Source organism: Poecilia formosa, unplaced genomic scaffold (assembly GCF_000485575.1).
Source record: "Poecilia formosa unplaced genomic scaffold, Poecilia_formosa-5.1.2 Scaffold152, whole genome shotgun sequence".
Lineage (NCBI taxonomy): Eukaryota > Metazoa > Chordata > Actinopteri > Cyprinodontiformes > Poeciliidae > Poecilia > Poecilia formosa.
Genome location: NW_006800091.1, coordinates 1,003,341 through 1,025,870, shown reverse-complemented (window position 1 = coordinate 1,025,870; position 22,530 = coordinate 1,003,341). Strand labels below are relative to the sequence as shown.

Here is a 22,530-nt window from a genome sequence, read left to right as displayed (position 1 = left end):
GATAAACACATCTGCCTATCTTATGGTTTTGGAGAAGCAGATGGTTTGGCTGTGGGGAAGAGCTATTTATCCATATTTTTGTTACTTTTGGCTCCAAACAGTCATTAAAATCATTTAAAAAAGAAAATTGGTGTACAATTGTTGTGAAAATGTAAAACAAAGAGGCAGAAAGAAGAGGAGCAGCAGCTGCTGGAATGAACCCAGCAGGAAGGAACCGACACATGGTTGCTATGAGATGTCCTGCAGTAAGCTGCACAGATTACCAAAACAACCAGCAGCAACAATGGCAGCATTTAGCATTTAGTTAAACATTATAATATGTAATTCAGTTAATTTGTGTGGAAACATGTTGGGTTCTGAAACACACATGCAGATCAGAAACACACATGTTCTGCTCCTCCATGGTGACTCCACAACTCTACAATAATTTAAACAGCCACTTGAAATTTATGAGTGATTAAATGTATGAAAGATATTTGGCCTAAATCTAAATAAACATATAAGATCTCTTATGCAAATTTGACTGTTTTAAAATATCATTCTTATTCATTATATTTGATTTTTTTCCCCCACTGATTTGCGTTTATTCTTTTTTGCTGAATGAAATCTTACATTTAAAATGCAGTTACTTCAGGGGTATCAAGGTCAAAAGCTTTATTTTGATTGTGGCTTAAGCAAAATAACTGCCAGAACATCCAGAGGAAAAGAGCATGTCTTGGCAGCTGCAGTTTTATGTCTGACCTGCTCTGTGTGCGTCATCACTACTCAAAACATCCTGTTGATGGGTACTTACTAACAAATTAGTCATAAAGAAAGTATACCATCAATAAATTCAAGAGTTTTACATAGATTCTTGTGAACGCCTAGAAACTATGTAAAAGTGATTCCAGCCGCTTGCGAATAGTTGAAATGTATTAGTAGCTAAACTACCTTTTTAAAAGTTCAAACAACAAAGATATCGTAATATGGACAGTAGAGACCATAAATGCTAGCATGTATGGTCATGTAAGTAAATAGTCTTATTTACTTTTGTTTTTGACGGTTCAGCCAATTTGTGCCAAGGAAATAAATGATGCTTCTGGATTGGTGGCTTTACAAATGCCAGCCAATGGTGTGTCAAGTAGCATTGCATCTTGGTATTTAAGCTTCCCAAGCTGCATTTTCTTTTGAATATATTAGATATGCACTATGAAAAAGTTCTCCAATGGACAAATATTCCATAAATAATCTGGATGCATTTTATTGAAAAATGTATGACTATTGAACCACATATAAGCAGGGCTTCAGTGGATAGGGGGGCTTAGAGGTACACTTAGTTTTTCCACACAGCTTTTTTTTTCATTTGGTTCTAATTTTTGCTCAATAAATAATGACAGTAAAATCTGGTGGTTGTGGTTTAGGACAGTGTTTTTCAAAGTGGGGACCACAGCTCACTGGAGAGTCAAAATTAAAATCTAACTGCATTTGAGGCTGAAACTTAAAGATTTGAGCAAACATCTCCATTTCTGTCAGTTTTTGAATTTTTTTAAAGGTCGCCTAAAGGTCTTAAAGGATGAAATTTAAAGAGCTGAAAATGGGAGCCAACAAAAGTGCTGGTGTTCGCACTACTGACTGTTTTAACGTACATCATTAATCTCACCAGTGTAAAACAGCACAATGACACATCAATGCTCCCTATACAGTTGTCAACTACGGCTGTAGGTATTTCTGAACTTTTCAAATTCTGAAATTTCCAAGTTTTTGTCGACATTTCCTGAGATTAATCTCAAAGTGTCACAATTTTTTCTTGCAAATTTTCAACTTTTGAATCTTTTGGCTATGCCTGTAGTTGACTGGAGTGTAAAAACAATTGCACCGTCTTATGTATTAGGGCTGTTGTACGTCTACATTTCTGCCAAGAAACTTAGAAATTCTGAGATTAAACTCAAAAAATTTCTAGAAAACAACATGGAAATTTCTGAGTTTTAGAAAGTCATTAATTTGCTAGAAACAATGCAGAAATTTTCAGATCTCAGAAATTTTTGAGAAAAAACATCGGTATTTCAGAACTTTTCAAATTCGTAAATTTCCAAGTTTTTGTCAACATTTTCTGAGATTAATCTCAAAATGTCAACATTTTTTCTTGCAAATTTTCAACTTTTGAATCTTTTGGCATTTTGGCATAAATGGACTCCATTTTTTTTCTATCTATAATGGCCCGAACGCGCTGTTGTAGATGTGGCTTACAAGTTGTTGAGTTCCAACTTCAATCATTTTAATTGAAGTATATAATTGTGGAGTTTTACTGTTTTCCTGCTGCTGTCGAAACAACTAGAAACTTGGTGGGAACTGTTTCTGCAGGTTTGGCACTTCTAAAAGCATCTAATGGAGCTTTTACTGTTCATTTGTTTCGTTATCAATTTATATATAGAATCATATCTACCTCCCCTGATCGCATCCAAGGCAGGAATCAAATCAAAAACACATGTGGGGCAGCTGGAAATGTCTTTTTTATGCTTTCCTGATGATGTGACTGTGGTTCTGCGGAGGGCTAAAGGGATTACATTTGCCCCGAATCACATCTCCCAGACACAGGCATGGGGGAAATGTGGTTTACCGTACCTTTATGATGTCTTCATTAGACGACTTGCATTGCACAAAGGCTGAGACGTCGGCAACGGCTCCGTTCATCTCTATGGAGACCATTTTGACGGGAATGGCCACGGTGCGTCCGGTCAGAATGGCCGTGTTGATTATCTCTGTGTCCTGTAGGGACAGAAGGGGAAAAAACAGGCGTTCATGACACAGTGTGAGGCAGGGAGTGATTTTCCTCCATAATTCATCAGCGTGGGTGAAGTCCACATTTAAAAATCATTACCATGGCGGCCCCCGTGCCGTCCAGGTGACGCTCTCAGAGCCAGACCGCAGCTCGTTTCTGTGCACTTAAATATCTTTCCTTGGATTTCATCATTTCAAGGGCACTTTTCTCCCAATGAGTGAGTGGAAATAACAGAAAATAAGATTTGAAAGAACAGGAAAGTATTACCCTTTACTTTAATCATACAGGAAAGTCGTTTTGGTTCCATATTGGGTCTAAAATTCAGGATAGACATTTAGAGTAGTGCACCACAGGGTGTGATGCATCTAACCTTTATATGATTGGAGTTATAGCACTTTAAGATGCTTCGTATTGTCGTAACACGAATGAAAATGCTTTATGAGGCGTTTCAGTAATGCTTCCTTTTCCTTCATATGGTATATTTTGTTCTGCCCCTTCGGTAAAGGTTTTCGTCCTTCGCAAACTGATTTTTGGGTAGACCAGAGAAAACAACAGCAGCCATTTTCAAAGAGAAGCCATAAGTAGAATAGTTTCATTCAAGAACTAAAAAGAGCAGAACGGAGTTTTTAAAATTCATCTATTACATAATTTCATCTAGATAGACTGACGAGTAAATTTTCATAAAGTGTCTGTAAAATGAAGAATTAGAGGTTGTTGCAGTCATTTAAACTCACAATTTGACCCAAACTATTAAAAACTCTGAGCACATGCTGACATTGTGTATACTAAATGATAAATATTGAAACAATATTGCTTGAGTGTTGTTTTTTCATGACAGTTCTCATTTGTTGTTTAAAACTGAGATCAGATAAACCTCCAGATATCTGTCGGTCACTTCCTTGTAGGAAGAATTACACTTTTTTTTAAAAAAAAATCACCTTTGGTATATTTATTTTAAATAAATGTTTTCCTTCTTTTTCCTGACAACCCTGAATAAATACTGTTACAAATGGAATATTATCCTCTTTTTTAAATCCTCACTGATTTACTTAAACATATATGCACATTACTTATTTATGAGTTTTGGGGGGATACGTTTTCTCATTCTTGGCAAAGGAGAAACCCTGGAGACGGTCTAAATTTATGAAAGTCTCCTAAAACTAAAAATAGTACATTTAAATTTCAGCGCAGCTCTCATTTTACAGTTTTAATGAGTCTGCAGAGCGTATAGTAGCATCTCTCCCCTCGTGGGTTTAATCTAAACTGCAAGGCAAAGAAGTGTTTAGCAGTCAGAGGAGAATTACGCAAGCTCTGCACTTATTATAATTTAACACACAAAACAAACATTTCATGACACTTTTTTTTCTTTTTTGTTGGTTTTCTGTTTGACCCCCACTTGATATTTATTGTGCCGACCTCACCCAACTCTGGGATCGCTGCTGCCTCTGTCAAACAGTATAAATTTGCATTTATTTGCACTTCTTAAAACTAGAAATGTGCAAATTTATTTGTAAAGAGCTGGATTTACAAGCTGGGAGTAAACTTTCAATCTAGTTTGAGATACATAACTACATATTTGTAATGGTGTATCTCTATTGCAACAGAGGTGTCCAAATTTTTTGAAACATGGGCCAAAAATGTCAAATTGAAACTACTCCAGCAGCAACATTTTTATTTTTTTTTTAGCATTTTCACTACAATTGTAACTGCTCCATTTGCTGGCAGAGTAAGTTCATGTAGTAACATGTTCATGTAGTAACAGGTACACTACATGTCCATCTTACCTTACAGATGAAAGCTAGCTAAACTAATTTTGCTAGTTCGGCAGTAAGTACTGTCGTAAATGTCACTGATATTTATCTCAGTATTGTCTCAAAATTGTAATTTTTGATTCCTTGATTACAATGTAATGTTCTACTATTTATAAGCTGGAAGTGAGGCAAATGCTAATTCTTAGCTTGAGGTTTGTTTATTGTTGTCATAGCAACTGGGTGTCAAGATTGATTTTAGTTATAAAGTTCACGGAAGTGTGACATCACATGAGTACTATGCATAAAAAAATTATATTTAATGCAAAAACATTTTAGCTTTAGGCATATAAGCATTCACAGACTCCCCTGAAAGAAGAGTTAGTCGCTAAAGGTCACTGTTGAAGTGACTTTTAGTCACCTTTAGTTGCCATAGCAACTACTGATTCAGCATTTTCTGGATCACTGTCCAACATTAGTCAGCAGGTTTTTCTTTCTTATATCAAGAATGAAGTGTCAAACACAGTAGAGTTAAAGAAGGAGGCTGTATACTGAGTTTTAAGCTTTAGCTGTATCTTTTTTTTTCTCTCTGGATTAAAGGATTTTGTCATTTTTTAACTTTTTTTTTTTTTTTTAATTTGTCTAATTTCCACAGCGGATCCTGTGTGGGTAACAGACTGGACTCTGGGGTAAAATCCTAATTGAAAGAGATCATCCTCCTAAGCTCTGCTCGCCGTTTTGGCATCTGGAGCGCATTCACCACACGGCACACTTTGCAGATAAATGTACGCTGCTATGGGAACTCTAATTATGCTTACCTGAAAAAAAACAGTCATCACTGCACAGAGTTATCATTTCAGTAATTACCATGTCTGCAAAAGGCAGCCAGATACCTGCCAGGTACAAAAACGGACTTTGTTGATTTGGTACATACTGTTCTGAACTAATTTAAGCTTGGCTGCTTCAGTGTCTTTAACTATGCAGAGCTGGGGTTTCCTAATGTTTTACCACAGGGGCCAAATTTGTTCCTGCAGGTGCCATTTTATCCATGCAGTCTTCTGCAAAGGCTGCAGGGATACATTTTTTTGGAGCAAAAAATTGCACCAAAAGTATTTTAAGGCAATTAAATGATTTTCTTTTTAAGAAATGACAGAAAAAGTGTCAGTTCACATCAAATGTCATTGCTGAAAGGCCAAATCTGTACCTTTCTTAAATTATTTAGTCTAGACTAAACCTCAAACATTTGATGTTTTTAAAATATTTTACACCATTTATACACTAACCTGTTTTCAAGCCTTTGCAGAAGACTATATTCAAACCTCTGTCCTGTTGGAAGATACAGTGCAGAATGGAGTCAGTTTCTCTGTGAAAACTTTCTGTTTTGTCTAAACTCTGCCCAGAGATAAGAGTCATTTACTTGCAGTTATTGTCCCTGTATTTAATGGAATCCATTACCCAGCAGCTCCATCTGGCCTCTGGCTTTTTGTTTGATGGGTACTGAGGCGAAAAATTTTAGTCAGACATTAAATCCTCAACTGTACATTTCACTGACGTGTTTGTGTGTGTCTATCAATGAACGTTTATGTATATTAGCATAAAATTTATGGCTTTGCGTTCAACCAGCCTGAGAAACAATTAATTTAAAAAATAAATCAGTAAACACTGGGTAGATGTCTTAACGTTAAGCATTGCCACTAACCCATGTGATGCACCATTCACCAGGCTCCTTCTTGCTTGGATTTTTTTCCCTCTTCAAAGCAAAGACAAAGTCAGGTGTTTTATGCTGATAGCAGCCGATTTAACCATGCAGTGATGATGCTCCAAACACAAACCTGGCTGCGGTATTTTCATGTTTAAAAACTAAAGAAGGGAACATCCATCGCTGAGGGTTGTGAAAACAAAGCAACAGAAAACTCTGCAGACTTAAAAGGACCGATATTTAGCAGCAACATACAAAGAACAATGATACACGCAGAGTTTAGCCTCTTTAGATGCTGGTTGGGAGAATTCAGAAGCAGTAAGTCACTGTAACCCAACAAAACCAAAAAGATCTCAGAAACTAGATCTATTTGTAAAGGTTTTAAGCTTTAACTCAGGCAGAACAAAGTTTGCTTTTCAAAAGGTTGGAAAGAATTTCATTTTTGTTAAAATGTTTTTTCATATAGTCACTTATGATATATATGATAGATGGTCTCACACCAACACCAACAACGTTTCTCTTTAAAGGGCCGGGTTCATTTTTCAATCTGCTTCGAAACAAGAAAAGAGATTTCTCTTTTCTTGAAAAGAGATTTCAAGAAAAGAATGAAAAATGTCTAATTTTTCATTCTTCTTTGTTTTTTTCTTTTTCACCAAATACTTTTCAACGACATAACAGAAAAACAAAAAACCTAAAACTGGATGAAAACCCAGAGAAAACCAGTCAGGAGCTGAAGATGAATAAAAAAACACCATCTTTTTATTCATGGTTTTGTACATTTCCCAATGTACAAAACGGCCTTTATCTCTTATTAAAAACTGATACATTTATGACAGCTTCAAGCAACGCTGAATATTTATGGTCCATATGGGGTCCATTTATTTTTAAAAAATGTTCAGATGAAACTGTCGAGTGATCAACACTTTACGCTCTCACATCAGAACACCAGACTTTGCTCTTGTAAAAAGATAAATAAAAACAGAAACATGTTGGAGATCTTTACTCTGTAAGCTGTTCAAAAGTAACACCTGGAAACTAAAAAAAACAAAGTTACATCTTTGATCATCTTTTGTGTAACAGAGTAAAATCCTCACTTTATTTCAGAGTTTGCCTAGAAGGAGCACGTTTTAATCAATGTTTCTGTCCTGAAAGTTAGTCCAACTTCTTGAGACAAACACATTTTTTGCATTTTTGTCTTGTGACAGGGTTACTGTAGTGAGCCGTTTTAGATGACAGTACTAGATGACTGTATTGTCATTCTAGTACTGTTACTAGCCATTTGGGCACAAAAGCAGAAATGTGTAGTTTAGTTTTCAAAAAGTTTCTCTTAAATAAGGAGCAAGAAGGCTGATTTTAAGCAAGATTAAAACTAGGAAATAAAATATAATGAATGAATTGTAACAATAGTTGTGTTTCCATTACAATATGCTCAAAACTGACAACATTCCACCAGTGTAAAAAAAACAACACATTTTTTTTACAATTGCAGTATTTCTATTAAATAAGAAACACAATTAAAATCACACATGAATACATTTGTTCATGTGATAAGTCATTAGAAAACATGGCTTTTGTTTTTCAACATTACAAGTTGTTCATGTTATGTAATGTGAAAAAAGTGTTTCTACTCCAGTTTTACAAAAATAAACCAATTTACAGCTAAAAAAGCCGCCTCATCTTAGTGCCAATGTTTTGTGTTGTTTTTTAATCAAAAAACTTACAAATGACAAACTTACTTATAAATTACACATTTATATGGTCAATGGTAACATAGCTAGTGAGTGTAATACAGAATTATTACTTATCCTCTAAAATTCTGTTTGAATAAGAGATTTTTGTGCCGTTATCACATGTTTGCATTTGAGGAAAGCCCCTAAAAATAAGAAGTTCAAACTTCAGTATCATGAAACGTTTTGTTTCCCTGAAGAAGATTTTAGTCTTTAGACGGGCAAAGCTGGTAGAAACAAAACCCGACAACACTTGTAGCTGTATGAGCCATTTTCAAATTCACATCTTGCTTAATTTATTTGCAAAAATTATTCACACATCAAACTTAAAAGTCCTAAAGAGCAAAGTTTCTCTGAAAACAATCAGGTAACCCTATGTCCATCCACCTCCTGATATTTTTTTGTAGCCATAAAAACACCTGTCCTTATGTAAAACATGAGTATATGTTGGAAAATTACTTTTAATTATTGGTTGTAAAAGCATGAATGGACTGACATGTGGTGACAGCTAATTATTATACCAGAACAAAAATGTCTGATATGAAACGATCAAAACTATAAAAGTTCAAAAATGCAAAGAAGCCAAAGTTCAAACGAAAGCTTCAGGAAGGACCTTTTAAAAGATAACATGGAAGTCTTGTTGATTGCTATGAACAGCAAAACATGAACCAGGTCTCAAGATATTTGCACATCACTGGAAACTGGTTTGCCACTGGAAACTGGTTTGCCAGTTTCCAGTGATGTGCAAATATCTTGAGACCTTGCTTCTCATCGAGACACTGATGGTTCTTCTCAGTTAAAGCTGCTTTATCCAAGATATTTGACAAAAGATGCTGCATCTGAAGACTAAGCCACGATGCAAACCAAAAGGGAATCAGTCATACACATAAATTGGTGCATAAAGAGGTGAAAGAGATGTTTGGTTTGATTTTTACTTTAACTGGACTTTAGGTTAGGGGCTGTAATGAAATGAGTAAATGAGAGAAATTGTATTTTTTTTTATGTTGAGATTTTTTTTTTGAAATTCAATACAGATTCCATCAAATTACCTAAAAAAATGGTTAATTTGTTTCATTGTGGAAACTGTCACATGTTATCGAAGAAATTCAAATTACATTCTTCAAATTTCAAGATTGTAATATTTTATCTTATTTCCAGCTGATGATGGGCGCAAATCTGTCACCTGCAATGTTGACGTTAAATGACGTCACGATGAGACTTAAAGAACTGTTCCAGGTTCTCAAAAGTGTGAGCTGAACTCATGAACTGAAAACTGTGCTAACATTTCTAATTATGAAACAAAAACAAGAGTCTGACAGGAACTGAAGTTGTTTTACAAGACAAAGTGGTAGAAGCACCCATCTCTTCTCATTCTGCAGCGCTGCTCAACACATCTGGGCACAATATGCATGCAAATCCTGAGTGTCAAGGGAGGACAAGAGATTTTAAGTGAACCTTATGTTACAGCAGATGGGCCATCCACAACATCATAACTGGAGCTCAAGTATATTTAATGGAGCTTCATATGCAGAGCAGATCTAATTATGCAAACAAATACCAGCCAACTGGGAGTTATCTCGCTGACAAGCCAAGCACTGGGCCTTAAGAACTGCAGCTACGCACAAATAAACTGTTAGCATTATTTATGTTGCTGCATATCAATTCACCACTCCTGCTGAGAGGTCTCAGTCTACAGAGATGACCTTTGTCCAAACCTAAGTGCTCTGGAGGAAACCCGACAGTATACAAGCCTCTAATCCTCACAATAATTTATCAAGTGCAGTAAAATGTCATTACAGCCAAAACCAACAATTTAAATCTATGATGATTAGGGCAAAAGGCAGAGAGGAGTCTGACGCTGCCGACGTCTCTGGCTTGATTAATGCCCTTTTGTTTTCTTAATCTGTTTACTGCCTTCCGTAATTACTACCTGGTGCCAGGAAAATACAGGGGACACTTGGACTTGTTGGCTCATAATTACTATCATGTCATCAGCGTAGGTGTTGATTACTATTATGTTTCATCATTTCACCCTCGAAAATCTGTAGAACAACCAAAACCTTTTACATTTTGTTGTTTATTTTATGTTCCTGTTTCAATTTAATTAAACACAGTTAAACCTGAAGTCTTGATGCATTGTAAAAACATAACCTCCCTGTCTGCTAATATAGCAAGCTAAACGCTTCTCATTTTAGGCTGGTCAGAAATAAAGCTATTTATTTTAACTAGAATTAAGAATGTTTTTTTTTAGCTTCTCCAAATTCAGAAGTTTGCATACATTTTCCTTATGATTTATTGGAATTCCCAAAATGTTCAAATGTTTCTATCAATAGTTTGCTGGCAAAAGTAAATCAAGTCCTAATGAATCAATTACAGGTAACAGTATGACCGGCTGCAGTTTACACAGTAATTTCGCTGCATGAATCAGGTAACTATACGGTACCTTTACTGTTTCCCACAGGTTGCTAAGGAAACGGAAAAACAACTAAAAGTTTTAGCTTAAATAAGAAATAAGGCATAAAAATTTATATTAAAATGCCAACTTATTACCTTTAAATTAACAACAGACCTTGATGTCATCAAATGCAAATATTTTAATAATCTCCAAGCTGCCCAAATGTAACAGGGATTGCGGGAATAAAATGAAAGGATCAAGGCTGATGAGATCATATCTGCTAATGGCTTCAATGAAAAACAGGCAAAAAAAAATCTGTTATCCTTTTGCCATCTGTTTTAAATTTAATAAAGTCAAAATTAAACCTGTATAGGCAGGTTGTGTTTTCTGTCTCTTTTAGCAGGATTATGTAAAAACTAGCAATTTAATTTATCCCGATAAATTAAATTGCATTAGGCATGCACAGTCAACCAAGCCAGCTTTTAAATTTCATCCCATTTCACTGAATTCAACTAGGATTTAATAAGAATAAGATACTTTCAGTTTTGAAATGCTGAGTTTTCTCTGTTGGGAAATGTATTTACCAAGAAGCTTGGAAATCAAATGCTTTCCTATACATGTACTCAGTTTTCTGAACTTTATAAAGATTGGGAATAATCATAAAAGTCCATTTGCAGACCTTGTGTGAAGCGTTTTTTTTTTAAAATGCTACTCACCATAGCCAGAGGGATGATGGCCTGAATGTCCCGCTGCACCACCGTGAGCTCCGTCACGACCTTTTCCGAGTCCGGCACCGGGTTCTGTCCCTTGTAGTCGATGTTCCAGTTGATCCTCCTGGTCACCGAGAGGCTGGTGAAGTTCTCCATCTCAAAATCCAACTGCATTACCTCCACGTTCCCCAGCACATCACTGCCAGATTAATGAAAAAGAAGAAAACACACAAAGCACAGTCAAAACTTAAAAAAAAAAAAAAAAACTCTGCAGACCACTGGAAGAAACCCTGATCTTCCTGTAAATGAAGTGGAGTAATAATTAGCAATATTGTTGAGTAGAAAACATTTAAAAGTTACTGTAAGAGAATGGACTTCTATAAATTTCCCAAAATGAAGTAGAAAATATTGATGTGCACATTAACGCGGACCTATTATTCAAAACTTATATTTTGAACTTACCCAAATGAAAGTTTTTATACTTTCAAATCAACTACTTCCAACAACAGCTGTTTTTTGGCAGTAAGTTAATGTTTCTTATTTCTTGTGACAGGGATATTTCAAAAACACCTAGCAACCCCAACTAAGCCCAGCCCGTTACCTAGCAACCCAAGATGAGCTGCAGCACATTTTGTCAGTTGGTTTTACTGCTGTATTCGGTGTACAATGGCTGCTGGAAAAGACAAGAGTTTTGTTGTTGACTCACTATTCAGAAACCACTTGATGTATTCTTTTTGGTTGTGCAGGATGCGCCACTTTTGCTTTTCAAAGCAGTTGTATAATTGTGCATTAGTTTGTGAGCATAAACTTTGAGTTGGGCGGGCGTGGCCAGCAGCTGCTTATTTGGATTTAAATTGAAGGAGGCCAAAAAACAGCTCATTCTGAAAAGATTTGACTAGACTAAAATCTCATTACCCGACAATGATTTTGTACAAAAAAAAATAATGAACATGTTTTGTATAAAGCAATCCTGACCTGTTCTTGGAAGCATAACAGGTCACCTTTAAGTGAAGATTCATAGAGACACTTCTCTATCAATCTGGTGTCTCAGAGTATCTTCAGTTTGTTGTCCCTCAGTGTGGAAAATTCAGGTGTTCTAGCAACAAAGCGACAGGCAAGATGAAGTTTGTACGTTCATACAAAGGTCAAAATACAAGAAAAATATTGGAAGAAATACTCCACAGATATTAAAAACATCATTCTGATTCAAAATGAGAAAAAACAAAGTAGGATGCATTCATGTTCTGATGAATCAAGGATTTCCACCAAAGTGTTTGACCGCCTGAACCAGGGCAACCTGCTGGAGCACACAGAATAATACATCCCAGATGAAAACGGATGCTAAACCCCCTGAAACAACATCTGTTGTACGTCTGTACAATTTAACATTTGACTATGTCATTTTTGTTCTAGGGTGTACTTACTTTATTAGATTAAGCTGAGTTTTTACATGCAAGAATAGCACTAAGGAGCTTAAGGTTAGGTTTTTAACCAATCTATCATGGTTTCAGATGAGTCTGATTTCTTTAATATTTTGCAGGAGATCTGATTGGATGGAAGCCGATTTCACCCGTTTTTTTCTCCTTTATGCATGAAACCAGTGAGCTTTGGTTTGGTTCACCTTATCTACTCATTTAAAGAAGTTGTCAAACCGTAAATGAACCAATGATTGGTTTTAAATGCAAAGATCTTTTTGTCGATAAACAATCAGCGCTCTTTAATCCTGGTTCAGTTTTAAGTCTGTCCCTCTCACCTTTAGAGTCCCACCAACTGAAAATCCTGCAGGTTTTCTGCAACCTGTGCAAACCGATTTCAGATTTTCAGTTTAACTTTATTTAAATGGAAAAAATATATCCACTGTTCATATATATAAATAAGTACACAAAAAAGCTGAAACACATCAATATTTTACCTTGCTTATCTCTAGCATGTTCAGATATTAAACCTTGTAAATTATAGTTGCTAAATTAAATAATTTCTGAATTCCAGAAGGAAAACTTTGTTCAATGCTTAATAAATTATGTCCAGTATTTCATATGCACACTGTTATTAAATTTTAAAGTACTTGAATAAAAAGTGCATGAGTTGGTTCACATTATCACTTTATTAATAGGCATAATAGCTTCTTTTTGTGACTTTCTGAGCAATATGACAACTACTGCATCAAGGAGGAATATTTACATGTATTATGTTTTATTTTAAACAATAATCCAATAGTTGTAGCATTTTTATTTCTAAAATATTCAATATGAGGCTTCCAACTCAGTTTGTTGCCCAGAATGACACCTAAGACATTTTGGTGTCTCATAAACTGTCGATTTCAACTCTATCTTTGCAGCTTTTTGTTGTTTCCTTTTCGATTCCAACTCCATCTTCGTAGCGTTTTCTCATTTCCTTGCAACAGGCACAAAAAAAAACCCTCCCGTTTGTTCATCTCATTTTTACTATCGCAAAACACGCTGGTGATACAGAAGCAATGGAAGCCGACCTGTTATCAAAAGCCTGCGCGCCGGTCCTGTAATCCCCGGGTTCAAGAAGCCTAACATTAAACTGTCTCGCCGGTTGTGAAGGGGCAAATTAATTCCCTCTCCGCTCCTGATGGGAGTCGTTCCGCCCAGACGTCACCTTTCGCAGAGAGTGAAGCGCCCGCTGTCTGTTCGCTCACAAAAGCAGGAGCCCGCCCCCTGAATTCGGCGTGTGAGGCTTTTAATGAAAGCGAGATCAAACTCCGTATGATCCTCCGCCTACACCGGGTTCCTCTCCCTGGAACATCGTGATGAGATCTCTGCCTATTTGTCTCGACATCACTCACTGAAAACAAACACCCCTGTCTGTCTGTGAGTCAGTGGAGCTGTCATGAACGCGGCCCACCGGAGGGGAGGCAGCGCAGGTACAGTCGCTCCATATGAGGCCAACTGGCTGTAAGCTGGGAGGGAGAGACTGAGGGCTCCTCTGTCCAGGTGAAGAGCTCCTGAATCAGCATAAAAATGATTCCTGCTGCAGGCCGACTTAAACATCCAGGAGAGCACTCACACCAACCCTGTTTAGTCCACTTTAATCCAACTAAGCCCGTCATGGTAAATTTCCCCTCGTATTTATTGTGATAAATGATGACATTGTTTTAAAACTACTTTCTGGTTCCAGTTCAAAGACCAATAAACTTTAATTTTGTAAAGAACAGAAGAACAGATAACACTAGAACTTGGGGATATTGTAAAAATCCAAAATAAAACACAACAAAACAATAAATACACAGCAAAAAATACAAAATCTTACCAAGTATTTCTGTCTAGTTTCTCATGCAAATATCGTAGTTCACTTGAAGTAAGACAAAACTAACTCAGAAGTAGCTATTCAGAAAGATATAGGAGCTTTTTTTAAGCTAATAATTTATTACTATTGTGAGACTCGTGACCTTTAAGTAAATAACTCTTGCTGTTATTTAAAAAGTTTTTCAATTTCTTAAACAGTCTGTTTGCTCTTCATTAACATAAAAAAATGCTAGAATTTCTTTAGGTTACTCTAGTCAGCTGCACATCTCCTTTAATGCTGCTTTTAAAATGTCAGTCTTATTTTCTCAGGTTACCCCAGTCTCTCTTATATATATATATATATATATATATATATATATATATATATATATATATATATATATATATATATATATATATATATATATATACACACACACGTTTCCTCTTCCTCTTGTTCCTTTGCTAAGTTTTCCCACTGAGGGACAATAAGTGATATTTCTTTTCTATTATGTGCAATAATCTCCATTTGCTCCAATAAATTAACCTGCCTCACTGTGTCCTCTCCACTACAATCAGATTTGATAAGTGATGAATAAACAAATTTATATTCAACCTACGGGGGAAGAAAAAGAAAGATAACTTCATAGCAAAGGGCAGAAGAAACCAACATGATTCAAGAAAGCAGAGCTCTGTTCCCATTAGGTTAACGATGTACATTGTGTAGAGGACAAAGTGTGTATATTAAAAAGCAGGGCTTGGGGGTTTTTCAGAGCAGAGGGGAGGATTTCATACTTTGATCAGAGGTCTGTTTGAACTGATTTAAAGGGAGAGTTCAATGGATCAAAGAAGCTGCAGGCCGACAACAGCAGGAGAATAAAAACGATGTATGCAGAGGTTAAAATGGTTCAACAAAGAAAATGGAGCTCTTAAATAGACCATAATATGCTCAGTTATGAACCTGTTTAACAACCTTTTCTCTTCTACTTGAGTGTTTTTTGCTTCTGAGGTTCTTCTGATGTCTACACTGACGACTGAAAGTATTCAGATTCACGTTTAAAATAATCTTAATCCTCCCTACAGCAGTGATGATGGCAAAATCTGGCAAATTTAACCTGCTAGCAGGCCGGGCTATGAGAATCTGTGTTCAGTTACGAGAATGCAGTCATGATGTCAGCAGAATAAAGATGAATTTATCAAAAAATAAGTCATAAAATTTTTTGGGAAAAAACTGTTTTAGTCATAGCCATACACCATTAAAGTTAACCTGATGGTATATGAATCCAAAGTCCACATAAGTAAAAGCTGTAAAACGTGCCTGTCAAACAAGATGGCGGCTCAGAGGATGGTGACATCACTCTGAACTATGGAAACCGAAGGAGTGCATTGGTGAAAGAAAAAAAAAAACAAAAAACAAAAAAAAAACAGAAAACCACTATTTTCCAAAAATAAAATCTTCAAAAAACAAAAATTACATTAATTGAGCATTAGATTTTTGTTTGGATGTTTTTTGAAAAGCACTCATCTTTTTTAAAGAAGCTAAATTAGGCCATTTTCAGTCATGTTTTAAATCCTCAAAACAGACATTGTGGACGTCCAAATGAGCAAATTGTGCTGTTTTAAAAGAGACATTTTCTCTGTTTCAGATTTCCTGAGTGGTTGGCAGTCAGTACCAGCATTTTACAAAATGACTTTTTATCTGTTATCCTACTGAGTTCTTAAAGCAAAAAATAAATAAATAAAAAAAATCCCAGAATCTTATTAAATGATCGACTTTTTCTTTGCGCATGTTGCAACGACGATATTACCAGGCTGTTTTGGAGAGCATTATTTATCCCAAGCCCACTGACAGCGATCAATAATGCATTTGTTCATGCGGTGTTACCAAGCAGCTGCTATTACAGAATGAGATTGTTCCAGGTGGATGGGTACAGGAAAAGACAAAGTACGCTGGACAGTTCCAGCACTTAAGTAAAGTTTAACTGAAAAAAAAAAGAGGAGGGATTGTAGAAAAATAAGTGAAGAATAAAGACGGAGAGGATGATGAAAGAAATAGCAGAAGGTAGAACTAAAACTTTCACTTCACTTAGTCATAAGTGACTGTAAAGCTGCATTAACGCTGCCATAGGTTTATATTTTAACCTTAATTAGATTGAAGTTTAATTTAAACTGGTGGATGAATGTGTATTTAACGAGGGGGGAGCCGGGATGGACCCGAACAAATCAGAATCAGTTTTATTAGCACACAGTGTTTTCACACACAAGGAGTCTGACTTCAGCTTCAAGGACTTGCTTCGTACCGACATTAATTAACTAATCAACTTAGATTTGAATTTCTTTTAACAAGCATGATAAAAAAAACAACATATTGTACAACTTCAGAATATATGGGTACTATGATGAGGAAAATGTAATACAAATAATTCAGATCAAAATCACAGGTCAGGTGTGAGAAAAAAAAATCATCATTACATTTACTTAATTTTGAAGCATTAGCTTTAGAGACAAATGCTAAATATAAAAAAATATTCAATTCCTTCCAATTCTTGATAAATCCTTCCATACATGAATTCCATACAGACGGTGGAGTCCGACAACGACAGGCGCTTAAATTCCATAACAAAAGTATGTTTTTATCTTTTTAAAAAAAAACCCTTTTTAATTCCAAAAACCGGCACCTTTTTAACGGTTAATCAAAGGCAAAAGCCGCTTTTAATTTGCCTTTTTAAATAAGGAAAAGAACCTGAAAAGCCCTGCCGCCAAAAAGGGCCAAAAAAAAAAAAATTGAATGAATGAATAAACCAAATCAATTCAAAAAACCCCCATCCCCCGGAACCTAATTTGCCAACCCCCCAAAAAGGTTATTTTTTTAAAAACTGTGTGCTACTTTTGTTTTATGAAAACTATTTCTATTCTAATAACTGCACAGATCTCTACATTATAATCATGTACAGTATATCATTATTACTTTTATTGTTAATCTTCTATATATTCTTCAACACTTTTGGAACTTTTGGTGTGAACCTATGTATTTGATGCTATTACACCTGAATTTCCCCTCTGTGGATTTATAAAAGGATATTTCTACTATATTTTTTAATAAGTGTACAGTATTATTTTCCTATGCTGTAAATTTGCTCGGCACAGTTTCTTATTCATTTATGTTTTTATGTCTTTACACTGAATATGCATCCTTTTATTTTCTATATTATATTTTTACATATTTCTATTCTAAAGTACATGAATGCTTTATGCTACAATGGGTGTGAATGTACCAAGACTACACAAGAAAGATTATAGAAATTATTTCAAAGTTCTCCTGGACTATTTTGCCACAAAGTCCATCCACATTTTTAAGCAAAAACTGTTAACAAATTTTTACATGGAAATATCAAAAGGAATTGGTCATTTTATCTTCTTTAAAGTAATTTCCAGTCAGCTTGATTTGAATAAAACATCAAAACCTGATTTGTTTCATGAACTTTGGTCGTTTACCTTTCAGGTTCACACAGACCTGCTTTAGTTTTTGACTAAATGCAGTCTGACACATGGTTCCTCCATCCACGCTTGACCCCTACTGGACATTTCCCACATGTTGACAGGGCGGCAAAGATTACAGACACGGGTCACCAAATATGGCAGGAAAGGTGTAAACAAGAGAGAAATGGTGGGCCTTTTTCTGTTTCTTCCGGCGACTCCTCTTCCGGCCATAAGGGCGTCCGCGGGGATGCTGGTATGTGGAGCAGCCGCGGCTAATGTCTCCAGTCAAACTCCCATTGCTTCGGTTTTTAATGAACCAAACGCACTGCAAAGTTTGATAGATGGTTGCTAATTTTTAGTTGCTTCCCCTCAGTGGCTGGAGCTCAGAGGTGAAGGAAACCTTTGCTCTTGTAAAGCCCCAGGAGTAAAACGTGATGGATGTTCTCTCTGTGTGTGTTTTTAGAAGGAATTATTTACCTGAATTCAACACCACAATAAAACCACTGATATTTGAAGAAATGTTTCACATAGAGCTGTTCTGAATCAGATAAAATGTAAAAATAAAAACACGCATCCAAGAAAGTTTATTAGTATTTTAATGGGACTAAATGGAACGAAGCCTCAATTCTGATAGGCCAGTTTAAAAGCTGTACAGTCAGTTTAAATACATTTTTTCATTAAGCCCACATTTTTGTATTAATGTGTTTTTGTTTTTAACTGACGTGATTTAATATTCTAATCTTAAATGTTGTGTTTTCATTAGCTGTAGGAAGAAAATCATAATAAATGTGACTAGATATGTTTCACTTACTGAATTAAGTTACTAAAATAAATCAATGGTTTCAATATTATTCTATTTTATTGAATGTGTGTTATTTATAATATTTTGACCAAAATCTGTGCTCATAATTTTGTTCTGCAAATAACCAATAGACAACCTGTGATACAGTGGCACCCTGGGCAAACAGCCATATAGTCCTTTAAAAAAAAAAAAGAAAAAAAGAAAAGCAACACTGGTAACCAAACTGTCTTGCAAAACATAGATAATCTAAAAAAAAGGAAGCTGATACTGCAAATAATGTAGCTACATATTGTAGTTTATTCAGCCTCTTCATTTTTTTAGAAAATTATTGGTTTGTAAAATAATGCCTTATTTTGTGTCATTTTATTGTAACATCGTAAATTTACCAAAATAAAGCTAATCTGATTTTATTTGTTTCTCTGGCAAAAGTTAATTTTTAATCAAATTCACTTCACTTTCCCTCATGAACAAATAATTTAGCAGAACATTTAAAGAATCCAAGAAAATATCTACAGGTTAGGGTTAAATTAAACAATTTAATCAGACTGATCACATTCTCTGTTGCACTCCAACCAATTAAAATGCAAGAACTTATCTGATTTTTTTTCTGCAGTAGAAAGCAGGTAATGTAGTCTCACAGTACTCAACATCTACTAAAGGAAACTTGCTCCACTACACATCCATATAAGTAGTATCAAACTTGTTCAGAGGAGAACTGACAGATAAGATATCATTTATTTTCTAGGTTTTGGGTGCCCCACCCCTTTCCAATGCCACCCGGGGCAACTGCCCATAGCACCCATGTCAAAAACTGCCACTGTGTGAAGGTTTTTATAAAATTTTTAAGAAAATGTGTTATTGTCTCAAACTAGCATGTCTGATGATCCTCAGTTTTCCATTATTTAATATTCAGGAAGGTTTAAAGGAAGTCATTTTGTTCCAGTTCCTCTCCATTCATTTCCTTTAGAACTCGTGCAATGAGGCGACAGTGGCTTGTCCTCATCCAGCCGAGTGACCGGTGTAATTTGTGCATGTGAAATGTCAAGCTCATACTATAGATGTTTACACTCAGATTAGTGACGCAATACAAGAAAACTGAAAAATGTTCAACTTATGTTGCTGTCATGGAAAACCTTCACCTTTTGCGGTCGTTTGTCATTCCTCGTGTATCGAATCATAGCGTGCTGCTTGAACTGGGTAACCCTCCAATGGAGAAAGGCTGTTAGGTCAAGATAGTAGTTCAATTAATCTGCGCTATGTCATATTAACGGAATAACATTTTTAGATTAATTGCATGTAAGCGCATTAATGTTGACAGTCCTAGTTTTTAGCTTTGCCCTGTAAAATACTGTCTGCACTTTGTCATCCAGTGCCTGGTCCTAAAGAAGTATTTTACTACTAAAAAAATGGTGGGAACTTTCCCAACTTCACTATAACCAATGGTTTATGACATATTTATTGACTTTGAGTCTCTTATTAGGACAAATATGAGTGTATTTGTGTGAGAGGAGCTTGGGAGAGTGCAGACACTTTGACTTACCCCTGCTTCACTGCCTTGTTCTTGCTCACATTGATGGTGGTGATGGAATGCTTGGCGCCGGGCTGCACCTCCCAGTCTACCTTCCACTGAGCATGCTTGGACTTGGTCTGCAGCAGGTTCACCCCTTTCTTCGCTTTGACCCTGCGAGGAAACGGCAGGGGAGGAAAAAGAACGGCACCAGTCAGTTTTATTACAGGGTATGATTTATGTGGCGGGTCGAGGGTGAGCGCCCCCTGTGCGTGCAGCGGACCTCCACCTTGTGTTGCATCACAGCAAAAGCAATACCACAGATGAATCAGCTGTAGAGATGAATGGAGACGGCAGAGCGGTGATGCATGAGGCCGGTGGGCTGGGACCAGTGCATGTCAGGCTGTTCGCCAACGCTTCCACAACCCCTCAAACAGAAGCCACTGGGCATTTCTACATTATTAACAAGCAACATATGAAGGCTCTATTCATATGCCGGGTGGACTTGTGTGTCATTGCACCTGCATCGCAATTTTTTTTTTCTTTCCAATTTCAATCGTTTGAGTTTTTGACACTAAAATATGGTATTCTGTTCTTGGGAAATCTTGCTTTTCTAACCTTCAGCTCCATGGGGAGAATCTCCTGTAGAGGGAAGTCAAGGTTAAAGAGAGGACATGGTTGATATTTTTCCTCAAACATCCTACAGAAGTGAGAATGTTTGAAACTTCCAGAATTGACACTAAAATCGACCAAAACGTGAATGGAACAGATTGAACACTGAATATTTTACTGGCATAAGGGACGCTTGTTTTATTTAATTAAAACCAAATTCGCTTCAGTGTACAGCTAAAATATATTATGTAAAGAGGAGATTCATGATTTATGTGAAACGTATATTTCAACTTGAAATAATAATAATAAACAAACTTTATTTTTGCACATAGCCAGCCCTGGTTTAAGGATAATAAATGCAGAAAAGTAACAGTATGTTACTTTGCATCTCCACGCCACCTATAATTATGCTTACCAATCTAAATACAAGCAAAGACATGCATGCATGGATGCACACACCAATTTACATAAGAACCAACATATGCTGCACATTCAGTAGTTTGCAGTGTCTGGAGAGTCCTCTTACACAACATAAAACCACAGAGTGCATACTTACAAACAAGCTTTATGTAACCACATTAACCTGCAAAACCTTCAGAAATTCAAATGGACGCCAAAAACTATACATGTTATATCAGCCTGCACTGAAAGGGAACTGAAAGGTGGAGAGGGAATGCTATGTTTGTAAATACTTTTATTAAAAGGAGTAGACGCCTTGCATCCACAAATGTATCAATCCGTTACAGTATCATGTTTTCAGGCTTGATGTTTATTTTTGCGATTAATAATCAATTGTCTAAACACAGCGGTGGTTGACTAGCTAATTTAAACATCTGCACTACTGATGATCTGCCAGAGTGTTGGTTTGTGGGTTGCCTCTGTTTTTTCTTTTTTATTTTTTATTTTTAACTGAATCAAAACATTTAATTCTGCAGCACACCTACATGTTAAAATAGTCAAAGTCAAGCTAGCATATTTGACCTACTTCCCTCTCCCTTGCTATCGTTTTTAATTAAAAACTTTTCCAGGTCTTGTTATCTAGATCAGTGGTCCCCAACCTTTTTATTACCGTGGACAGGTCACGACTTGGAAATGTTGCTGTAGCTCGGGGGGCGGGGAACTAAAACAAGAAACTAAAACAGGAAACTAAAACAACTGATTTCATTTTTTTCTATGAACGAATTTAACATTCAAATATTTAATTGTGTACAAAAAGAATTATTTGACCATATGCTTAAATAGGTTTGTTTGTGTGTAGTTATATAGTATTTAGTCTATCTGATACTCTGTAATAATTACTTAAGGAGTAATTTATTTAATTGTGAGAATAGTGTCACTCCTCAGTATTTAATTTAACTAGTGAATTATTTGTGTCAATGTTTAATTCGTTTTCTTCTACAGATTTACTCTACTAGGTCACAAAGTTGTTTTTCATGTAAATTTACTTCATCAGTAGATGATGAATAATTTTGGCTCAAGCTATTTTTTTGGGGATGTTTTTGCTTCTGTTTTAGGTAGTAAGAACTGGGGGCTTATTAAGACCCTAAATACCAAATACCACACACCATAAACATAGCAGCAAGGTGTTATTTTTATTTCTTTGTTTGTTTGTTTATCTTTTACACAGGTTGTCATGGGGTTGACATTTAGGAGCAGCTAAATTGCATCCTGAAAGCTGGTGACGTAAGAACAGAGGGGAATCCCAAACAGCTGACATGTTGTGCAACAGAGTCCGGTGGATATCGGAGATGATATGTGAAAATGTTTATTATTATATGTAAAGGTCATTATTATATATGTTTATTATGTTTATTCAGTTAAAAATGTTAAGTATGAAAAAA

At 35.9% G+C, this 22,530-nt stretch overlaps 1 protein-coding gene across 1 annotated transcript in view; it reads right to left on the bottom strand.

Moving 5' to 3' along the window:
* The window catches only part of tmem132e (transmembrane protein 132E), a 142,800-nt gene that overhangs the window by 45,558 nt on the left and 74,712 nt on the right, over positions 1-22,530 (bottom strand). The window contains exons 4-5 of the mRNA XM_007563873.2: positions 11,044-11,236; positions 2,602-2,745 (exon numbers count right to left, since the gene is read on the bottom strand). Of these exons, the coding sequence (XP_007563935.1) occupies positions 2,602-2,745; positions 11,044-11,236 (337 nt within the window). The remainder of the gene's footprint in view (positions 1-2,601; positions 2,746-11,043; positions 11,237-22,530) is intronic.